Here is a 22,032-nt window from a genome sequence, read left to right on the forward strand (position 1 = left end):
TTGAAGACAGTTACCAGTATAAAGGTTAGTTACATTGATGAAATATATCTACCGGGTACTAGGAATTGTGTAAGTAATAAGACAAAAAATATTAGGAATGGAAAGAAACACAGTGAGAACTACCAGTAGTAGTCATTTCTTAACCAAATGAAATGGACATGGTTGAGTATGAATCAATGTAATCTATTCAAAACAGTCCTTGCACATTACATGCCATTTTACCTGATAACTCAACTACAATTGACATAAGATTAATTAAAGTTTTGGTAAAAATGCACAAATTTCAACAACTAAGATAGTCATACTTCTTGACAAGTAAGAAAGTGGTTGGTTTAACCAACTAACTTCTTTTTTCATGGTTACCTTGATTTACTCAAAATTTTACCAAATTTCCCTGAAACAACTCTAACAAGGTAAATCTATTCAGTTCCACAGTACTGGGATTTTCTGAGGAGTCTAAAAGCAGGATTACCAAATCAATTCATCCAAAAATTTTCGAAAGATTCCTGGTATATGAAAAAAATCATTCATGGACTTTTTAAAAGCATTAAGAAAGTGTTGAACTTCTATTATTTTTTTCCTGTAGATTACAGGTCTGAGGTACTTGTATGTAAGCTTCTACCTACTCTATAATGTCCCCTCTATTCACAGTAAATCAGGTAATTTTTTTGTTTTTTATCATGACTTCTACCATGAAATGAACATTTCAACTTCCAATGTGTGTATATTTTACTTATTTCATGGCCTTGTATAGTATACATGAATAGCTATAAAAATGCACTGAACCACAATTTTCACATGAATGTTGCTTTTGTTTGGAGTCAATTAGTCAGTCTGAAACTATTACACTCAATTAAATCTTTACCTTGTAAATCTTGCATCATTTTCTGTCTATATTGGAGAAACCAACCTCTAGAACCCCTATCTAAAATACTGCTTAGAATAGGCAAGCAGTTGTTTATCAGATCTAGAAAAGAAAGAAATTATACACAAATTTAACACAGCTTTTGTATGGTCCAAATCCTGCATCTGTTCAGTTTTAAAATCAGATCTATGATTGTCTATTGCAAAGATAAGCAAGGAATCATCGTGAAATGATACTTTTTAATGCTGCCTTACTTCAGTCCAATATAGTACAAAAAGGATTTAACAAAACATAACTCATCATAATGGACTGATTCAGAAACTGCATTCTAGGATTGATATTGTTCATGACATTCCTCATTGGTCAAAACGTATTTTACGAGGAAGCTGCCAAAACGCAACGTTGTTTACGAGGACTAAGTTGAATTTCTTAATTGGTCAACTAATGTTTATCATATAATGGAACTCATCTAGTGATATAATTGTCATAAGAGTCTTTGTTCAATAAAATATTATGAACAGTTCTACATTTTAATTTGTTAATCCCATAACAATGTGAAATAATCTGCTATTTGTGTGCTTTTAGAGTCTTCAGCTACAATTACTCTTTCAACAAAATAACAAAATATTTTGCTTCCTTTTAGGCATAGACATGTTTATCAAATAAATAGTACCAATTTGTTTTTACAACTTTATTCAGAATGAAAAATAAGTATGGTGTTGTAAAATGTTATTGCAAAGAAAACAAAAATGAGTTTTCAAGACAATTACTTGGACAGATTATTGTAATCCTCCTGACAGATTATTTACCTAATTACGGCCATGTACTTCTGTAATCAGTGATGTGTAAATCTATCGATTGCAGTTGTGATCGAGGTTTAATTAACCATTAAATGGTTGATTGAAGTACATTGGCAGATGGCTACACACAAGTACATTGGCAGATGGCTATACACAAGTACATTGGCAGATGGCTATACACAAGTACATTGGCAGATGGCTATACACAAGTACATTGGTAGATGGCTATACACAAGTTTGGCAGTATAACAGGGTTGTTTGCATGTACAGAAATTGGGAATTTGTGGCATTACATGAGTTTGGCGATAACTCAAGGGGCATTAAATCGTGGTTTTACTGTAGACAAGAAATGACAAGGATAAGTACATCACAAGATGTCACTTAAAATAACTCAATATTCCATGCACCTGAGCAAAACTATATGCCAGTAGATCTTGTCTTTACCAAATACCTGCTCTTGTATACTAAAAAAAAACAAGTTTGACAGTACCTTTATTGAACAATCTCAGATCTATATCAAGTTTCCCTGGTGTTTGGTAGGAATATGGTATTGGGGGTGGTCTCAGTGCCGTACTCTGAAAAGGACAAAAAATACTTACTAATCAACTAAATCTTGTCATCAAAACTTGTTTACATTGCAGGTAAAATCAGAGAACTCTTTTCATCTCTGGTACCTGTACTATAATATCATCAATTTTCTACAAATTTGTCTTAAAAGTATAAAAAAAATGCTTAAACTCCTTTTATAGCTACCAATTTTCATCACTTGACAAAATGTTGTGAAGTCAGGAGACCTTTACAAAATAGACAAAAATTAGAAACAGCAACACAATATTCTTTTTTCTATAAATTATATTTTGCATAAAAACCAACCTGTGATTTTCCTGATCTAAGCTCTTCACATTTCTGTTTCACAAAGTTGCAGAATGTTTCAAAATCTTTCATTGAATTTTGCTACAATAGATAAGTTCATCAGAGATCAATATATGTCTTATAAAACAAGGTACTCCATGTGGCTTTCTTTTCTTCTTGAAAAAGAGGCAATTAATATCCATGGATACTCCCTAGTGTTGACCAATTTGAGAACATTTAGTTATCTGAACTAAATTTTCAGAAAAACATTTTTTTGTTGTAATACTATCTCACTCATTGCAAATCCACAAAGCTATTTCTGTTGTACTGTATTAATTAGGCAGGGTTAAGAACTGAAAGCAGAGATGTAAAGCTTTGAAATACACCACCTTGAGGTTAGATCTTGTCAATTTCACACAGTCATAAGTGTGAATGTGGGTGTAAGTTTTGTCTTCACAAAGCCATTTTCTGATGCAATGTCTAACTTGATACATTTAACAAATGAACTAACAGTCATGGGTTTGTCATATATATTTTATTTCAGAACTTGAGATATTCGTACCATACTAAACTTCGCAACAACTTTTTGGGGGGAGTTGACAAACAAGTTCATTTAACAAGGTCATTTGCCGATCCTCTACTGAACTCGGAAAGTGTAGTCTAAAATTAAGCTCATATATCAATCAATTAACAACCAATGTAAAACTTCCTTAAAACAACAACCAATACCTTAATTGTTAGTTCTGCTACTAGGTATCTCATGTGTTCATCAAGAATTTTTTGTTCTATTCCTTCAATATGTGTGGACGGCATTCCAATGAAAATATCTGAAAGGAAATGGGATAAACTTATTGACAAGTACAAATTTCTACAGAAAGCATATGAAAAAGAATGTTAGCAATTTTTACAAGAATATATTTAAGGAAAATTTACCTGATGAACTGCCCTATAGGACAGCATCAATTATTACAAAAATGAAAAGACATTTAATCAATACTGGAAAGGTTGAAAATGAAATCTTTATATTTATCAAACCTATTTTTATCACTTTTCATTGGTAGGTCAAACAAAACAATCAGAAAACATGAACCAACTAGATGTCTAATATTATTAAATATTTCATACGGTTGATATAATACCATGGATTCATATCCAGATGCTTTAACATTTTGGTTGATTACTATTATATAGAAAATCAATGGACATCACTGGATCTGGATCCCTCCTTTTTTTAAATTCAAATCCATCACTAATAAATTGATTCAAAACTGCAAAAAACTTTATCAATAAAGAAACTTAATATTAAAGTACCTTACAATATGCATAATTAGATAAACAAACCACCTCGGTGAGATGGAATAATCTGTTTAATACAGAGATATACCAATAATGATCATACCTAACAGTTTGTACAACCCCTTGCCAACACTCTTAACTGATTGAGAAACACTGAAGAAATCTGATGCAAATCTATTTCTAGCGGTAATGATCAGTATTCTCAGAGCCAGTGCTATATCCTAAAATTAAAAAGACAAAAATGAAACTTCTGTAGTAAAAGCCATCTTTACACACCAAACCGTGTATTTTAATCTTTGTTTGATTGGAAGAATTGAATCTCTTTGTCAATTGTCCCGTTAACTACCTATTGAAAGTCAATTAATCAAGGGAACTAGTTAACATGTCACATACTTGGTATTTTCTATTATGATGTCATAAATCACAACTTACAATTACAAATTTCTAATTTTACTTTATATTTCTTTTATGTTTTCCACCAGTATTCAAACATGTGTCTTGCTTCTGTGTTGCTGTTTTTATTTTTGGCACCTGACTTTCAAAGCTTTTTACATCCTATTTACTGTTGTTCTATCTCAGAACTTCCTTTCTAACATACATGTGCTTGTAATACTTACATTTAGTAAAGAATTTTGAGCATTTGATGTTCCTTTTTGTAGAATATTTGACAACCTCCATCTATGAACCTGACCTGGGAAATTTATGCTATCCACCTCAAACTCCCTGGAAAAAGTGTCAAGAAAATTTGCCAGCAATTCTTATTCACAACTGTCATCAGGATAAATATTTAAAAAATTAATTATTCTGAATCTGTGCACTACCGGTTCCAATGGTCCTTACCCTCAACTGATTTGTAAATTATTTTTATTAACTGTCATAAAATTAGACCTAGATATATTATAATTCAATTTTCCTTCAATTAAAGATTAAAAATATGTTACCTGCACTCATCTAGGTTTTAACCACTGTATTAGTGTAAGCCTATCAGTTATCTTTCTCTTTGTAAAATGAGTTATTTTTATCTTTGTAAAGTGAGTTATTGCTCTCTTGGTACAGTGAATTATTTTTCTCTTTGTAAAATGAGTCATTTTTCTCTTTGTAAAATTGGGTTATTTTTCTCCTTGTAAAGTGAATTGATTTTCTCTTTATGAAGTGAGTTATTTTCTCTTTGTGAAATGATTTATTTTTCTCTTTGTGAAATGCGTTATTTTTCTCTTTGTGAAATGCGTTATTTTTTTCTTTATGCAGTTATCATTTTTCTCTTTATACAGTGAGTTTTTTTTCTTAGTGAAATGAGTGATTTATCTCTTTATAAAATGATTTATTTTTGTCGTAGATCTTAAAGCACAGGTCTTCTTTATCACTGTTCAAACAGTTCTGATTGAAAAGTAAATTATATTGGTATCGATACATTCAGCATGGTTAAGATGAGCAAATACTGTGAAAGTACTTTAATTCCTGGATACCAATTTTCAAGGATTAGGGGAGAAACACAACTTCAAGGATTCTTGGATTTGTTGTTTTGTGATTTTCAGTATACACTTCAATGGAGATCTTCTTTTTGTTATTTTGTGGTTTGGCCTACCCAAGAAAACCCGAAAATTGATACCCCACAAACAATAATACTTTTCACAGTATTGTTTAATGTACTAGTACCACTAAAAATTCACCAACATTACAATTAATACATTAACAGCACTAGAATGTTAAATATTGATAAAATCTATATATTGCACTTCATGTACAGAAAATAGTCCACCTAGCAAAAGAATATAACACTGATTTACGGAAAACTTAAAACAATCGATCTTTACTACTCTGTGCTTATGACTTTATTTAGAATTTGCTAAATTAAACAAATACATGTTATACATTTTGCAAGAAAAAGATGGCCAATCTGGCATCCATACCTTAAGTGTGATGGTCCAGATAGTCAATAACGAAATTACACTGCCTGATTGGTTAGCTTTTACTATGTACCACCCACCACCTGATTTTCACAGAGACCTCAAGATTAATGCTTACCCTGTGTTCCAAACTTGCATCAGTTGTTTATCTGTCAAAGACTTCATGCCACCAGCTGAGTTCTGAGCAACTTCCTCCAATTCATCAAAAGTTGGAGCTTTAAATAGATCTCGGAAAACCTGCTCTGTCTATAAAAAGATTCAAAGAAAAAAAGATTTTCTGCATCATTACTCACTGTTAGTCAAGAGGAAATACATTTTTATAGTTTGTAAGACTGCTGTGTTTTCCCCTCATATATATACTACAAGCCTATAGAAATCAACTATCAGGCCATGTTAACATATTTCTGGTTTGTAAATTTACTTGAAGTGCAGGTTCTTTACCTGGTTCATTTAAAAAAAGCAAAGATAGTGTTGCATTATTATATTTAAATTCATACACTACTAGTAGAGGCAGTAAAACCAACTCCACTCATAATTCTATTGAATTTGCCCATAGGAAATTTAGGCACACTGAGGCATTTTCAAATGATCTTTTCTTGAGATGATGGAGTTTCCTTTCTTCAAACTGCACATTTCTATATAGCAATGAGAGTGATATGTGTAATAAAACAAAATTAACCTTATACAAAAAAAAATTACTGTATAATTTTACATTCATTTGTGACTTGAGCATTTTGAGGAAGACTCCGTCCTGTTTGTCCATCTGTAACTCCAGGAAAACTCACTAGTATTTGTACATATGTTGCTTTATAGGAAAACTCACCTGTGTTTGTCCATCTGTAACTCCAACAAAACTCACTTGTATTTGTACATATGTTGCTTTATAGGAAGACTCACCTGTGTTTGTCCATCTATACTCCAGGAAAACTCACTTGTATTTGTACATATGTTACTTTAAAGGAAGACTCATCTGTGTTTGTCCATCTGTGACTCCAGGAAAACTCACCTGTGTTTGTACATATGTTATTTTATAGGAAGACTCACCTGTGTGTATCAATTTTTTGGGATTGCAGACATATAGTTGGTTCTTGGATTCTTAAATTCATGGTTGACATTGACAAGTACTTTTACAGTATTGTGACACCTGTGTTTGTATATAGGTGACTCAAGGAAGACTCACTTGTGATTGTCCATCTGTGATTCTAGGAAGACTCACCTGTGTTTGTCCATCAGTAACAGACTGTGGTAAAACTATTGGGAAGGTCTTCCAATGGAACAACATACTTTCTGCCAACTGAAATAACAAGAAATCTATCTGACAAAGCCTACTAGTGATACCCCTGGCCTAAACATAAGTATATGGTCAAAACATCAACCGAGTTGTCACACAATATTAAATCAAATCCCATAATATGACACACTAATATAAAAGCTTGTGTCAAAATATCAAGTGTGTGTAACAAGTAGTTACAAGAAAAACTGGGGTATATTAAAAAGCATTTCATACTAATAAGCTTTAAAATTCATCCTGAATTGTCCAGTGAGTCACTCCTACATTTTTTAGGTTTAAGGAAATACATGTACTAGGGATTCTAGAGCCTGCTCACCTGGTGATTTATTTTTGTTCTGGTTTAAGGAAATACTAAGGGCTTTAAAGCCTTTTTGCTCACCTAGTGATTTATTTTTGATCTGGTTTAAGGAAATACTTAGGGCTTTAAAGCCTTATTGCTAACCTGGTGATTTACTTTTGTTCTAGTTTAAGGAAATACTAAGGGCTTTAAAGCCTTATTCCTCACCTGGTGATTTATTTTTGTTCTGGTATAAGGAAATACTAAGGGCTTTAAAGCCTTATTGCTCACCTGATGATTTATTTTTGTTCTGGTTTAAGGAAATACTAAGCCTTATTGCTAACCTTATGATTTATTATTGTTCTGGTTTAAGAAAATACTTAAGGCTCTACACCTCATTGCTCACCTTAATACACAAGAATCCCTTACAGCGAAAGAAATTGTTAACTTCAGGGAACAGAGTTGGGTCTCCCCTTAATAAAATGATAATCACCTGATGAATTCTTTTATGTAGTTACATGTAACTGAACAATTCATAGAGATTTAAACTTTCTATCAAACTTAGATCAATATACCTTTGAGTGAAATGGAAAAAAATTAAACCTCCTTGTCAATTGTCAAGTTACTACATAAGACATGTCATCAGGTAATTGTCATTCAATCAAGAGAAGACCAACTCTATTCCCTGAAGTTAATTATATTACTAACTGTAAGTAGTAGTTCAAAGGCAATAGATGAACTTCTTTGATATAAACTTCATACATATACCTATTCATAAATTTCTATAAAATTCATACATCTAAGAACTATAGCTAAAGCAAATATATACCTTTTTAATCTGAACCATGAGTTGTGCCATATCTTCAGGAATGTTGTTTACCTCCAGAGGAAACCTAAGGGGCTGCTTCTAAAAACAGAAATGAACAAAAAATGTTGCCTTAAATGTAAATAAATAAATAACTGATTTATTGTTGGAAAAATCATACAAATATGTTGAAAATGTGTTATACTGTCTTTTCACAAGTTTACATAATCTAACACATGCTCATTTAATGAGAGATAACAGTTCACAGTTCATTCCTTATTTCACAACAACAAAAATTAATTGTCACATCTATTTTCATTAACACACATCATTTTTTATCTTACACACCAAGTCTCACTAAAACACATCTATTCATTAATCACATTCACAGAGGGTAAATGTTCATTTCTGGTTTATTGGTAATTTTATCATTTTTCCATTGTTCTTAAAGCCTGATATTATCTATCTCAGATTACTGCCATGATAGTAAAAAAATATTGAAAATTTCAAATGACAGCATAACACCAAATTAATTTTGACATAGCTAATGAACAGAACAATGTCAATTTTGAATCGCGACAGAATATCAAATTTCATTCTGTCAAGTGCACTGTGAATTTTTCAGTACGAATTTCAAAACTGACATTATCCTGTTCATGGCAGCCATTTTGGAATATCTTGTCAATCCAAATAATCAAATACAGCTTGAAAATCTTTTTATTGATAAAATCCAACCAAAACCAACATTTTTTAGATAACTCAGGAGATATAATGGTAGACAATGTAAAACTATGTTGTATTTTATCTCCTGTTCAAAAATCAATATTGTAGAACAAACAAACTAAACACTGGTTAAATATGTTAAAATCTAATAATACAGTGCTGTATGATTTCAATGAAAAATAAGTGTCATTAATAATATTTTTTAAATACTAAATACTTTGAAAATGTTCTGGTTTTGTGAAAATAGGTATGCATTTAGTATTTTGAAACCAGAATATGGCTACATAGTCTTTTGTCTTGGCTCCTTATGGTTAAATCATAACAACTTTTACCTGAGGTTCCATTCCAGCTTGGAAATCCATTGAAATTAACTTTCTGTTAGAACCTGTCTGTAAAATAAAAAAAAATACTATGCTACAAAAATGTCTTTCAATTTCTATTTTTGTACATTATAAATTGATCTCTCCATTTAATGGTTTCTTTTTAGTCTTTTTTCTGGCATAGAATATTAAATGTATAACATACATGTTAAATAGTATTTCCATGAACTGATTGACTATAAGTACATTTTTAGTTAACAACCAGTCTTGTAAGTAGACATGTATTTCCATAGAGAATGCTTAACATGGTATAAGTGAAAGCAAAACATTTTCTGATGTCTGGATAATTACTGAAGTAAAAGTGAATATATTTCTTTGATTTATCTCATAGGAAGGCTGAACTTGAATTTGGAGGTTTTGAATGGGAAATCCTGGTAAATCAAGAATAAGACAATGGAAGGCATTTTTCATAGAGGCACACAAATAATAATTTACTTTATCGTAAAATAAAATTGTGAGAACAAATTTCCATAGACAGAATATGATGTAAATCAAATATATTTTTGAAACAAGTGGAACTAAAACCTAACAAAAAAAAACTTAAAAGAACTTCATCATATTTTAAACATGGCAAACTGTCAGTACAGTTAACGCTGTATTCTTAATTAATTGAGGTTAAATACCCTATGGCAGATATGTGCAATTGAGGACAAAGTTATTGAACAATAGTAAATGAAGCAATTGATCATTTGACTACATGCAAAAAAGTGTGATGTTTTGCACCATATTTGGTCAAAGAGTTATGACATTCAATTCTAGTGATTGTGACCTATTTATGGCTATCATAACTCTCAAATTTCATAAATTTAGGAGTGCAACAATATACCTTACCATGATATATCAAGGTATTTTGCCCAATGATACTATACACAATATGAGTGAGACTGAATACTATACTGATGTTAAAAAATTTTTCTTGAGAATGTACAGAAATGTGCTGTATCATTATTCAAACACTGATACGTGAATTTGGGAAAATAATAACTTAGTTTTTATACTGTGAGCCAAATTCGTGTTCTGTGTTATTTATTTTTATTCATGTAAGCGGCCTTCATCCATAAAACCATAGCCACCACTATCTGGGTATTTGTTCACAACATGTATCATGATATATACCTTCATTTGTCCACAATATCACATTATACATTATTTGTGGTTCAGGTGAATCGTTGCAGCCCTAATTTATATTTCAAAAAAGAAGTTTTTAACCATATCTCTCTTGTTGTCAGTTATTAACTGACCTAATAATTGGATTAAATATTCCTACTCCTACTTAAATCATACATGCAGACTTGAAATCGAATGCACGAAAAGGTAGATATATGGTAGAGAAGTCCAAAAACGATTAAATAAAAATTAAATTATTAAGGATCTGATATACATGTACTATGAGTAAAAAAATGACTGAAAAATGGTGCAAAAGGGGTTTTCTCCTGCGATTAAATGATGTCAGAACCAAACATCTGAAACATAAGACTAAGATTTGATTGGACTATTAAGCTGCTTTGAGACTAATTGAGGGGTTTAAACTTATGTTTCATTTGGAGGATTTCAGATTACACCTCATATAAGTCATCTGTGCTTATATGACCAATGGACTTGGTGCAAACAGACATGGATTACAGATCAGCAATGGGACAGACCAACCATGGAATAGAATGAAAATTGGACGAATTCATAGGAATTTGGCCGAATTCGTCTGGAAAGGGAACCATATATTGGCTTCTGTTTTACAAAGCATCAGTATCTGGATAAAATACAGCCTATATTTGATAAAAACCTAGTTTTAAAACCTTGTTGAGTAAGGAAAACTCCGAATTTTTTCACTTTTCATATTAGTTTATGAAATGTGTACTTTCCATTTCGACGAGTTCTCGGGTTTTATCAAAGACTCCTGTAGTTCTTCCAACTTCCTTTTCCGGTTTATTAATCACGTATGTCGGCATGAAATGTTTTTTGTCTTGTCCAAAATCCATCTAATCTTGCGTTGTTTTAGTCTTCACGTTAATTTATTTAAGCCTGTTTGTCACTTGAATACCATTTAATCGTAAAACATCAGTTTGAAAATGGAATTTGAATCCTCTAATATCAATAATGGACAATATATCTAATTACTTTTCGACTTAGTTCGGATTATTTACAAAAGTGTATGTACATGTAAAAATTTTGTTTGTGAAACCCTGCTGTCATTCTCATGCAGACTTCAAGAATAAGTCCTGATTAATTCATGCATATTGCTCTTTTAGGTAAAATGTTGAGCCCTGCGATCAAACGAGAACGGCATTCGTATTGCTATTTTTCGTGATAGGTTAATGCGGGTTAAGAATGGAACAGGTCTTTTCAGAAATTGAGGGTTATTAAAATGTTATTGTAATGAAATTAACCACTAACCTCCTAATTGTCAGAAGCGTTTAGAATGGGTTGATCTTACAGTAGGGAGGTCAGTCAAAATATGAAGTATATAGAAAATGTACAAGTTTATATTAGTTTGAAAGAGCCCAAGAAATGTAACTTACTGGTGCAAAAATTTTTAAAATCGGTCAAGGGGTTCAAAAGTTATTACAATTTAAAGTTCAAAATTTTGGTCATTTTTCTTGCGAAGGCAAAAATGTCACATTTTGGGCACTTCGGTGGCCCACATAAGTCAAACAGGTAAAGAAATTCATACATTGTGTCTTAATCATTTAAATAAAGCCATTTCATACTTTGATTTAAGCCATTCAGGAAACTTGTATCTTAGATACAAAGAAAATTACACTTTTTTAAAATTGGCAAAAAAACACTTTGGACTTAGTTTTTTTTTGCTATGTGTCAACAGCATCGTGAATTAAAATGCCATTTTTGGATATTCATATTTGGAAATTGGAAGGTAGTAGAAATCTGATACTTTGCTGTTCTTTCAAGAGTAATCCATTAAACAGAAATAAATAAACAAATATTATGTCAAAACCTCTGATTTGTTTTTCATAGGAATCAGAAACACTGCGGCAGACCCCCTTTTTTTTAAATGTGTTTTTTCAACAAAAAAATACATTTTTGCTTACTAAGAATTCAAAAAAAATAATTAATTTTTTCTGTCACTTGTTTTGTGTGGCAATAAAGTTGCTTGACTTGAAAAATCATGTTTTTTAGCTCAAAAAAATTTTTTGAGGTCGAAAATTTACATTTTAGGGTAAATTTTAGAGCTATTTTCAGTGGAAAAAATGGCGAAAGGTCAGACAAAAAAAGACATTTTGAATTTAAAAGCAGTTTTTAGCACATGACAGTTATTGTTATTGTGATTAAATATGTAAAAACACATTTTTATCAAGAAATAATTGAATTATATTTAAAAACCAACAAGCAAATGTTGAAAAATGGGGTAAATCGAACATTTTTGAAAATTTCAGATTTAAAAAAAAACCAGCATATTTATGCTTATATTGATCAAAATATCAACCTACCATATACTTATGTGGTACCATTTTAAAGCTTAGAATCTAAGCTATCACATGAAGATACTTTCATCTTATTTTGCTATAAAATGTTTAATGTGGATGAAAATTTGTTAGGCCTATACCTTAAATGAAGCCAGACGATAATCAAAATAAACATACATTTTTGCCGCAAAAAGTGGCAAAATAATATTATATCAAGGTCTGGTCAATTCTAAGATTCCTAATGTAGTCTTGTAATGTTTTCTTGTTTAAATAGGGTCTTTTAACATAATAATAATCTCATTATTATGTTAAAATTGAATAAAATTTCAAAAACAAATGCTGTTTTCCCAAGAAATTGAGAAAATTTTTATGAATACATTGACTTGAACCAATGCGCATCCTTTCACTATGGAACTTTGAAGCCCTAGCTGTTTCCTCATGTGTACTATTATGTACATTAAATGATAATAAACAAAATATCATCATTTGATTAAGTTTAATGAACTTTTCGAAGTTTCCATTTCAGGCCAGAAGGGTTTCTTCACCAGGATCTACTATGTCTGCCAAATCTACAAAAGAGATTATGTACATAAGGACATTACACCTATTAACATCATTTACCTTATCAATTTACTTACAGTTAGTTTACTTTCTATTAAATCATAATCTGGTTTGCTAACAATCTGAAAAAATGTAAAACTTTATTTGATATTGGTTGCTCACAAAGCGGTTGACAAAAGATGTGGCAAGGAGTTAAAAACACCAAACTTCCTTTTCCAGAATAATTATCTTCATTTCAAAACAAGAAGATTGTTTTATACGGTTATATTAATGTTATGTTAAAAAACTTAATATGAATAATTTCGCTGCGTGATCCGTCTGGTTCTTCTATCAAGTGTTGAACTCTCTTACCAATCAGGTTATCGGGTTCAGGTGTGTCTGGAACTACCCTACTTACTGTACCCCACATGGTCCTACCTCAGACTCGGCCCATATTCGTCTCATAGCATAGCCCACTATGCTGCTCAGGCCATCTGAAATAAACAAGTAGTGGAATTCAATGAATATGTACTGTGAGGCAGTTTTAAAGCAGAGTCTAAACACAAAACTAATCGACAGTTCTTGTAAGTAATATATGATTCAAATGTAAATGCTTATTTGTTACCATAATTAAAAGACTCAAAAGTTTTATTATTAAAATAAATAAAGCTACTAAACTAAATCAAAGTATAAAAACTAACTTACCATGAATTCAAAACATCTCCAGAACTCAACAAAATGAAACTAAAATGATGAAAAACAAACAGAAAATAAAACTAAATCATAATAAAATTTACATCAGTGTTTACTTTTTATATGACAAAATAAAATAAATATTTAGGCAGCCTGTTTACTAATACTTTCTTCTGAAATAAATCAATAATTAGAAGAAAAAACATAGTACAAGTATGTTTCATATACATACAACAAAAGATTGGTATTATGAGTCAATCAATGTGATCCTAAAAAGGCCAAAAAATATTAAACCATAAATTAATTACAATTAAATGATAAATAATGTATATTACTAGGATTTTAAACCTTTTCCAAGCAATTGTACATGTATATGAATATTAAATAAGTAGAGCATCTACAATCCTCTAAAAAATGAATATGTAAGTTAGCTGTTAAAAATTGTACATGAATATATAAAGTAAACTTAAGAAGATGCAGGTCATATGTAAAATATGCAATTGCCACATATATAAATCTCATCAAATAACTTTTATTTATCAAGTAAAGTACAAGCAGGGCTACATGATAATTGTTCTAATAAAAATCATAATTAATATATATTAACTGATAAAATGAAAACCAGAAAAAAAAGTTGTGTATCATTTGAAGAAGCAATTTAAGGTTGATTTTTTTTCTACATATGATAATTTTGAATAAATAAAACAGTTAAAATAAAAATAAAGAAGGTTTATGCTTAAACATGTGAGTTTCATATAAATTGGGCACTACATATAAATTAAAATTGAATTGTCAAGGAAATTAAATGCAATATGTGCAAATTCTCCCAACCAATAGAAAAAAATCAAGGTAAAATACAGAGACTTCCGATAATATAGGAAAGTCGATAAAGTCCGAAAGATTTTGAATGGATTGCAATCAAACGTTGGGAGAATTTACCTCATTACATATTCATCGTTTAATAAAAATGTTATGGAAACATATTCCAACTAATGCTAAATGAGAGTAATCTTTTTAAATCAGCTCATGCAGACAGAATCAAACGAAAATCAGACCTTCCAAGAAGGTGAATATAGTTTTTAAGCTTGCAGATGATAAAAGGTCATTCTAGAATTTGACCTTACGGAAACAGGGCGATTAGGCTTATATTAGCCATAATTTAGGTACTTACCGTAAGTGATTGGCCTCCATGGCCTAGGTCCATCGTTGTCTGCACCACCAGTCAAAAATCCGTCCAGAAAACAGTCGGTAAAAGGCATTTATCCACGAGTGTTCGAAAATCTTAACAGAAGCTATGGCGGATCAGTAACATCCGGTTAGCAAGAACGATAACCGGTCCCGCTTTAATTTTTGTGAAAACCACGCCCTGACCACCCTAATATCCAATCGATTCCGAAAGCTATTATTGTTTTTCTTCTGAAACCAGGGTTACGGATGGACGCAGAAAGGATTAAATTTTCGGAATCCGACTGTCAGTGCATTCCGGGTACGCAAAAACTATTTTTTTTCAACATGTTTTTCCTTAAAATGACGTAAAAAATATGTTTTGTAACCAAAAAATTAGCCTGACAACCGGATTATCAAAATTGAAGATATTTCCAAAAATTTAAGCCATAAATGAAGAAAATCGGTCCAGTAATAGCTTGCGGAATGAATTTTGAAATAGGTATGATCTTTGACACATAGTTTTTCAGGCGGCCATTTTTCTCAAAGTATCGTCACTTCAAACGTTTGTACCAAATGACCATGAACTCCAATAACAATGAAAGTTGTATATTTAGAAAGAGAAATGTCTCATCTTCAATTACATATATTTTTTATTGTCATGCAATGGATTTTTAACCATTTTCTAACGTGTTAAAGTTGACTCAAAATTGAGAATTTTGCTCTCGCAAGAATATCGATAAACGCACTACCGACCTCCCTACTTACAGGGGTCGACACTAACAGTAGTCCTGTAGTCCTGCGCCTTCCTAATTCAGTAGATGGAGAGAGGACTACCTTGAAATTTCAATTAGTCCTTTGACATATCAAATTAATTCTTCAAATTTTATTAGTCCTAAGGTAAGGACCACTCAATAATTTTGAGAACTACCTAATTTATCGAAGTCCTGTGGGCTATCTAGCAAGAAAAGTTAAGTGTCAAACCCTGTTTGGAATAATTTTCCTCTGAATATGATGCTACAAATATGTTGCACCTCTGATGTGCAGTTAGTCCAAATCATTATGCCAACTCGGGATGTTAATTTTTATTTTGTTTGGTTGCCTCCCTGTTACTAATGGTCATCTTAAACCGATTTTGAAAACGTTTGCCTCGGCGAACGTCATGAAAATCTGGGCAAATGTGCTCTATGCTACAAGAGCTAACACATTTGATTCATTGTAAGATTTTCAATATTGATTGTGTGTCCAAACAAGACCAAAATATTTTTACTTTAAAAAATTTTGGAAATGCCATTGTAATAAAATCAGAAATGAACTTGAGAACTTGGGCTGATGGTAAACAAGCATTTAAGTATTGTTAAATTTTTTTAACAGCAATGGCAGACGCAGCATCAGCCGGTGGTAGAGGCGGATTCCGTGGAGGATTTGGGTCAGGTGGTCGTGGCAGAGGTAGAGGAAGAGGCCGTGGTCGTGGAAGAGGTAGAGGACGTGGAGCAAAGGAGGGAGACAAAGAATGGGTACCAGTCACAAAGCTTGGTCGTCTCGTTAAGGACATGAAGATCAAGTCCTTGGAGGAAATTTACCTTTTCTCTTTACCTATTAAGGTGGGTGAGATAGATATTTTTAAACCAACTACAAAATGTTGATTGTCTGTGTAATGGAATAGTGTTCTATCACCATCAGCATGGGTTGACATGGTTTGCATGCATTGACTTCAGTTTAAATACATGCATAAGGATCTTTATGATCTTCACTTGCATTGTTATTAATCAGCAAGTACATTCTTTTTTATGAGAATAACATCTCTAAAAACAAAATAAAATGAAATTGGTAATTTATCTTAACTTAGGGGTATTCCAGTGAGGCTGCAAAGTTTGGTTGCCAAGTGCCCTAAAGTTCATGTATAAGGAAAGTTAGGAAGAATGATTTAGGCCATACAAAAAAAATGCCTAGATTCTCAGGCCACTTTTAAAAAAATTGATGCGGGAGGGAGGCTTTTTTCTTTTCTTTTTTTTTTTTTAAAAATGATTTCGCCTGGTCTACGAAGTTGATTCCGGACTGGATATGAAATTTGGATTTTATCATAATAAAAATCGCAGATGCGGGAGGGTTTTTAGGGATGCGGCGCTGCTTGAAAACCTAACTTTTTTTTCTTTTTATTTTTAGCCTTAGATTGATACTTAAAAATTGCTGTAAATGACAGGTGCTTTGATGTGCTTGATAATTTCAGGAATGTGAAATCATTGACTTCTTCTTCCCAAGCACTTTGAAAGATGAAGTTTTGAAGATTATGCCTGTTCAAAAACAAACAAGAGCTGGACAAAGAACAAGATTCAAGGTAAAAAAAAAATCAAATACATCAAGCTACACCAATATGATTTCTTAGTCTATTAACTTACACACACATATTTTCAAACTGAAATAAATTATCTGAAATTTAATCTGCCATCCAGATCAAGAAAAAAAAATCTGGTCCAATGTACACCTGTTTTTTTTTTGTTTTTTGTTGGTTTTTTTTTGCATTGTTCATTGTGATCATGAGAACGTTTTTGACAAGGTCATCACAATGTCCAAATAATTGGAAATATTAACTTGCGTTTTTGTTAGTGAGGTACCTTTCAGTAGCTTATGAGGATAAAAGTACCTAGTACTGCCTCTTACTGAAAGGCCTTTGTGATTGCAGAGTGAAATTACGATATATGGGGCTATCTTTATTGTCAAAATTTAAGGTTTTAAGAGTATGTTAAATATTATACAGTGGATTCCGCTTAATTGCATAGCCTATTTGCCAGTAAAAATTATGCAAATAACCGGGCTATTCTTATAACCGAAATAACGATTTTACCGGAAGTGTGAGTTCAGGTAAGGCGATGATACTGTGGATCAACCAGGGATATCACTGTTCAACATTTCTGATCTGGTATTTAATTGTTATAGACCTTCTCATTGTATTGTTCTTTTATCAATAAATAATAATATATATTGTGTTTGTCTTGTTTATTGACCTTCTTTAGGTTGTGTGTATTTATAAGTAAAACCACGTGTTTCTATTCTATAAATAGTCAAGTAATTTCCTGATCTTTCTATGAAAGAGAATCCCATATTTCATATTTCAGCCAGGATTCAGTGTAATATTCATCAATGTTTGCAGTTTCTGGGCTTTTGAATTGGTCTGTGCGTTTTTATTCCTCTGTTCAATCACCATTGTACACTGATAGTTGTGTATTATACGTGTCATTGACCTCGATATATTCCTATGAAGTATGGATAGTATGGGGCACCTTAGGGTAGTTGAATTTCATTAGACATTGTACTGAATGAATGATGACTTAATTTTCGGTTGATATTTAAGCCTAGTAACCCAAGCTCACTAAAAACTGTTCAGCTCATTAAAGAAAATTAAATTTACATTAATAATCATTTGTAGTCGAAAGAATTTAAATAGGGAAAAAATTACCCCAAGCCAAACCCCAAGCTGCATCATAAGGTGATGTTTGGCATGTCGTCAGAAGTCATTGTTCACCTAGGTGCTTGTTTATTTTAAATGTAATTAGAAATCATTTAAAATGTCTTTTATGTCCATTATGTTTTTAATCCATTATTAACACCTCCTGATTGATGATAATATAGTTTTTACAACAATAAATATGATTGACATATTTATGACCCGAAGGCTTAAAATAGAATTTGGGAAAACCTGTCTTTACCTGGATGAGGCAAAATTTGCTATGCAATAAACCGAAATGCACCTGCAAGGCCTATGCAAATAAGTGATTTTTTCCCTAATAGAATAATAGGAAATGGTTTGGTGCAGGAGAAAATTATTCTAATAACCGAAATATGCAATAAAGCGATACACGATTAAGTGGAGTCAACTGTACTGCAATTTTTCTAATTGAACAACCAAATGCATTGGCAGTATAGTTATTGATTATAAACGGTCACTGACTGTTTATTACTTTTAGGCTCTGCCCACTTTCCTCCCTGTGTATATAAACTATTTTAGTAGTTATCATAGCATCACTGATGGGAAAGATATGTAATACATGTATATGACTCATATAAAATAAACGATAAACTTGGTTAAAAAAAAAAAGAACACACATTAGGATTGTAGTATAAAAATTGGCAAGAAGTAAAAAATAAACAAATTTAGCACAAATCAGGAAAAAAAAACACTTGACCAAGCCTTTGCCTTACCCCAATTCAAAGCCTCCAGTGATTAGAAATAACATTTTTAGAATGGATCATTCTTAAACAATCTTTGTAAAAAAAATTCTGATTTAATTTTAGATGGGACATTTTCAGCTTAAATGTGTTTTATGGCAATTTGCCCCCCTTTAATCCCAACTACTGTGCCTCATCCATGTTTACCACAGTTTAGTACATTATAACTGATTATGTATCAGACATGCTATCACAATAAAAATATTACTATGTCATTGGAGCAAATAAGATGGAATTCTAAATGTCATTGCAGAAATTGATGTTCTGCGTGGAACAATTACACTTTAAATTAATGAGAACTAAACATGGCCTTTTCCTGAGGTTGTGCTTGTGTCAAACTTCATGATAAGTCCTAAGGTACCGGTCTCAATTTGCCGACTGGTGAAGGTATTTCCCACTTGGTAGTGCTATTATCTATGAAGAAAGTTAGCTGGACTCGACAAAACTGTAATAGATCTTAGTGCTGTACCAACCAAGATATTAAGTAGTTGTCTTAGTAAGAAACATGCAAAATCTGGAAAATGTGATACACCCCAAAAAAGGCTACATATTTTTATTTTTGAATTTAAGTTGCTTTATTGGTCTATATTACGAAATGTGTATTTATTTATTGCAATCTGTCTGCTGGAAAAGAGAATAATAAGAAAGAAATAAAAACACTTTTTTACTCTACAAATAACTGGTTTTTTTTTATTAATCATTCTGTGTTGTAGGCATTTGTCGCAATTGGTGACCATGCTGGCCATGTTGGTTTAGGAGTTAAATGCTCCAAAGAAGTGGCCACAGCTATCAGAGGTGCCATTATTTTGGCTAAGCTGTCTGTCATTCCAGTCAGAAGAGGTTACTGGGGTAACAAGATCGGTAAACCCCATACAGTTCCCTGTAAGGTGAGTTAATTTCATGCAAATATGTAATTAATACATATTGGAGAAGTGGGCTGTCAGAATTGTACTATTAAATCATTTGTCTAATTGGCAAACCATTGAATCCACACAAAATGTTTTACTTTATCTGGCACACCTCATTTGGTACTCTAAAACCCTTATTAAAGATAAAATGGCACTTAAAAATTTTCATTGTCAATATTTTTGGCTGAGGAGTTGATTACTCTTGTTTTGCAATTTGTTTTCTATAATTATATGGTAAGTTAAATATTTTTCATAGATCACTGGGAAGTGTGGTAGTGTAACTGTCAGACTGATCCCAGCTCCCAGAGGTACTGGTATTGTTAGTGCTCCAGTTCCCAAGAAACTTTTGAACATGGCTGGTATAGAGGATTGCTACACATCAGCCAGAGGCTGTACTGCTACTCTTGGCAACTTTGGTAAGTGGAAGGAACACTTTCAAGTGTTACTAGAGTCAGTTTGTATGGAAACTTAAGTCTTGTCTTTTGATTTCAAATGGTTTTTATAATAAATACTGGCGTTAAAACAAGTAATAATTTTTTAAGACCATAATTTATGTGAAGGTGAGAACTTCAGCAATTGACACCTACCTTGACGATTTTATAGTAGTCAAAATAAAACCCATAGTTTGACCTTGTATTTGGGATGCTTCCTGTTATATAAATTTGAATACATATTGACATACCATATTTGAGGACATTTTCACCATGTTCTAAATTTCACTATATTTGTGGAGTTCAGGGAATCACGAAAATATAAGCGTGTCAAATTGAAGTCGATATATATTTCAGTTGTCTCCCATAAACAGTATCCATAGACTTTTCTATCAGTGTTATGAAAATAACTTGGGGCCACCATTGGTTAGACTATTATCGACCTGTCTTCAATAAATAACATTTTAAAAGATCTGTTGCCAATCTTTTCAACTGCGCAAGTTAATGAACATCCTAGCATTCATATACCATCAAATACCATACGCATTCCAGGCTAACGTTGAGTAGCACTGGCTTCCAAATTATGTACACATGATTTTATTTCACTGAATCTTTAGACACAAAAATTTAATACAGTATTCATTTAGCAAATAGTTAAATTTGGAACACAAGAAAATTACCAGCTATAAGGTGTACTGTGGTTGTGAAACAAATTTTCTTACTTTTACATTTCTGTTTCAGCTAAGGCTACATATGCAGCTATTGCCAACACTTACGCTTACCTGACCCCTGACCTTTGGAAGGAAACAACCTTCACCAAGTCACCATACCAGGAATTTACTGATTACCTGGCAAAGAATCATACCAGACAACCTGGTCAAAAACAAGAAGTCAAAGTCTACTAAATGACACGATCAGATTTCTATCACAGAAATAAATATTGAAACAATATTAGTGCTCATTTAGTTACTGCTAGGTGGCTTTTTATTTGGTCCATCCTTGCATATTTTATTTCATTTGTATGCTTTACCCTTAGATATGGAAAACAGTAAATTTTGTTTCCTGCTACCAGCAAGAAAAAATAAAGTATGTAGGGAGGGAAAATATTTTATTGTACATTGAGTTAATGAATAAAGAATTTAGACATCAACGATGCTAAAGCCATGTTTAGGGTAGGTAGATTAGCAGGAAACAGACATTCGTTTTATTTGGCCTAGTTCCTTCTCTCCTAACTTCACCACATTGAATTGTGTATGTGTCTCATAGGAAATGATTGTCTCTTGCAGACTGCAGCTTGTGGAGAGCTAGCATTTGAAATCTATCCCTATTTTGATGGTCCATGGCAAGATTTGTTGGTTAGATGAAAAGTTAATCCTTGAGTATTGGCCAACAAAGGCTTGTCTGCTAACAATGAGTGATTGATTGTTTGGGTTCAATGCCCGAGTGTCTGCTAC

General features: G+C 32.0%; 2 protein-coding genes and 1 long non-coding RNA gene across 9 annotated transcripts in view; 1 reads left to right on the plus strand and 2 right to left on the minus strand.

Annotated features, from left to right (window-relative positions):
• The window catches only part of LOC148619526 (uncharacterized), a 102,882-nt gene extending 91,798 nt beyond the window's left edge, over positions 1 to 11,084 (minus strand). For 4 of the 5 annotated variants that reach the window (XM_088579506.1, XM_088579503.1, XM_088579501.1 and 1 more), the window contains exons 1-11: positions 10,977 to 11,084; positions 9,149 to 9,205; positions 8,118 to 8,195; positions 6,937 to 7,014; positions 5,839 to 5,966; positions 4,431 to 4,536; positions 3,917 to 4,034; positions 3,247 to 3,344; positions 2,539 to 2,619; positions 2,156 to 2,240; positions 866 to 967 (exon numbers count right to left, since the gene is read on the minus strand). In XM_088579506.1, the coding sequence (XP_088435632.1) occupies positions 866 to 967; positions 2,156 to 2,240; positions 2,539 to 2,619; positions 3,247 to 3,344; positions 3,917 to 4,034; positions 4,431 to 4,536; positions 5,839 to 5,966; positions 6,937 to 7,014; positions 8,118 to 8,195; positions 9,149 to 9,178 (904 nt within the window). In that variant the 5' untranslated portion in view covers positions 9,179 to 9,205; positions 10,977 to 11,084. The remainder of the gene's footprint in view (positions 1 to 865; positions 968 to 2,155; positions 2,241 to 2,538; positions 2,620 to 3,246; positions 3,345 to 3,916; positions 4,035 to 4,430; positions 4,537 to 5,838; positions 5,967 to 6,936; positions 7,015 to 8,117; positions 8,196 to 9,148; positions 9,206 to 10,976) is intronic. The other variant, XM_088579502.1, reaches the window with a different exon arrangement.
• A 21-nt stretch (positions 11,085 to 11,105) lies between these two features.
• LOC148619530 (small ribosomal subunit protein uS5) lies at positions 11,106 to 21,529 on the plus strand. The gene is made up of 6 exons (XM_088579513.1): positions 11,106 to 11,130; positions 16,387 to 16,616; positions 17,243 to 17,350; positions 19,953 to 20,126; positions 20,404 to 20,563; positions 21,320 to 21,529. The coding sequence occupies exons 2-6, from the start codon at positions 16,389 to 16,391 to the stop codon at positions 21,481 to 21,483; spliced, it is 834 nt and encodes a 277-aa protein (XP_088435639.1). The 5' UTR covers positions 11,106 to 11,130; positions 16,387 to 16,388; the 3' UTR covers positions 21,484 to 21,529.
• On the minus strand, positions 12,561 to 15,778 carry LOC148619531 (uncharacterized). 3 transcript variants are annotated; one of them, XR_015921611.1, is made up of 3 exons: positions 15,020 to 15,778; positions 13,861 to 13,899; positions 12,561 to 13,649 (listed from the first exon to the last, which is right to left on the minus strand). It is a non-coding gene; the product is annotated as an uncharacterized LOC148619531 (long non-coding RNA). The 3 variants fall into 3 exon arrangements; XR_015921609.1 differs by lacking the exon at positions 13,861 to 13,899; XR_015921610.1 differs by having other exon boundaries at positions 12,561 to 13,899.
• Positions 21,530 to 22,032: the final 503 nt, after the last annotated feature.

The sequence above is a fragment of the Perna viridis genome, chromosome 4 (assembly GCF_037379345.1).
Source record: "Perna viridis isolate PV_CMFRI_1.1 ecotype Kerala chromosome 4, ASM3737934v1, whole genome shotgun sequence".
Classification (NCBI taxonomy): Eukaryota; Metazoa; Mollusca; class Bivalvia; order Mytilida; family Mytilidae; genus Perna; species Perna viridis.

What these genes read in the sequence shown, in the direction of transcription:
- LOC148619530 (XM_088579513.1), top strand. Translation starts at nt 16,389, where the DNA reads ATGGCAGACGCAGCATCAGCCGGTGGTAGAGGCGGATTCCGTGGAGGA. An exon ending in CCCATACAGTTCCCTGTAAG is followed by an intron (nt 20,127 to 20,403) that starts GTGAGTTAATTT and finishes TATTTTTCATAG; the next exon opens with ATCACTGGGAAGTGTGGTAG. An exon ending in TGCTACTCTTGGCAACTTTG is followed by an intron (nt 20,564 to 21,319) that starts GTAAGTGGAAGG and finishes TTTCTGTTTCAG; the next exon opens with CTAAGGCTACATATGCAGCT.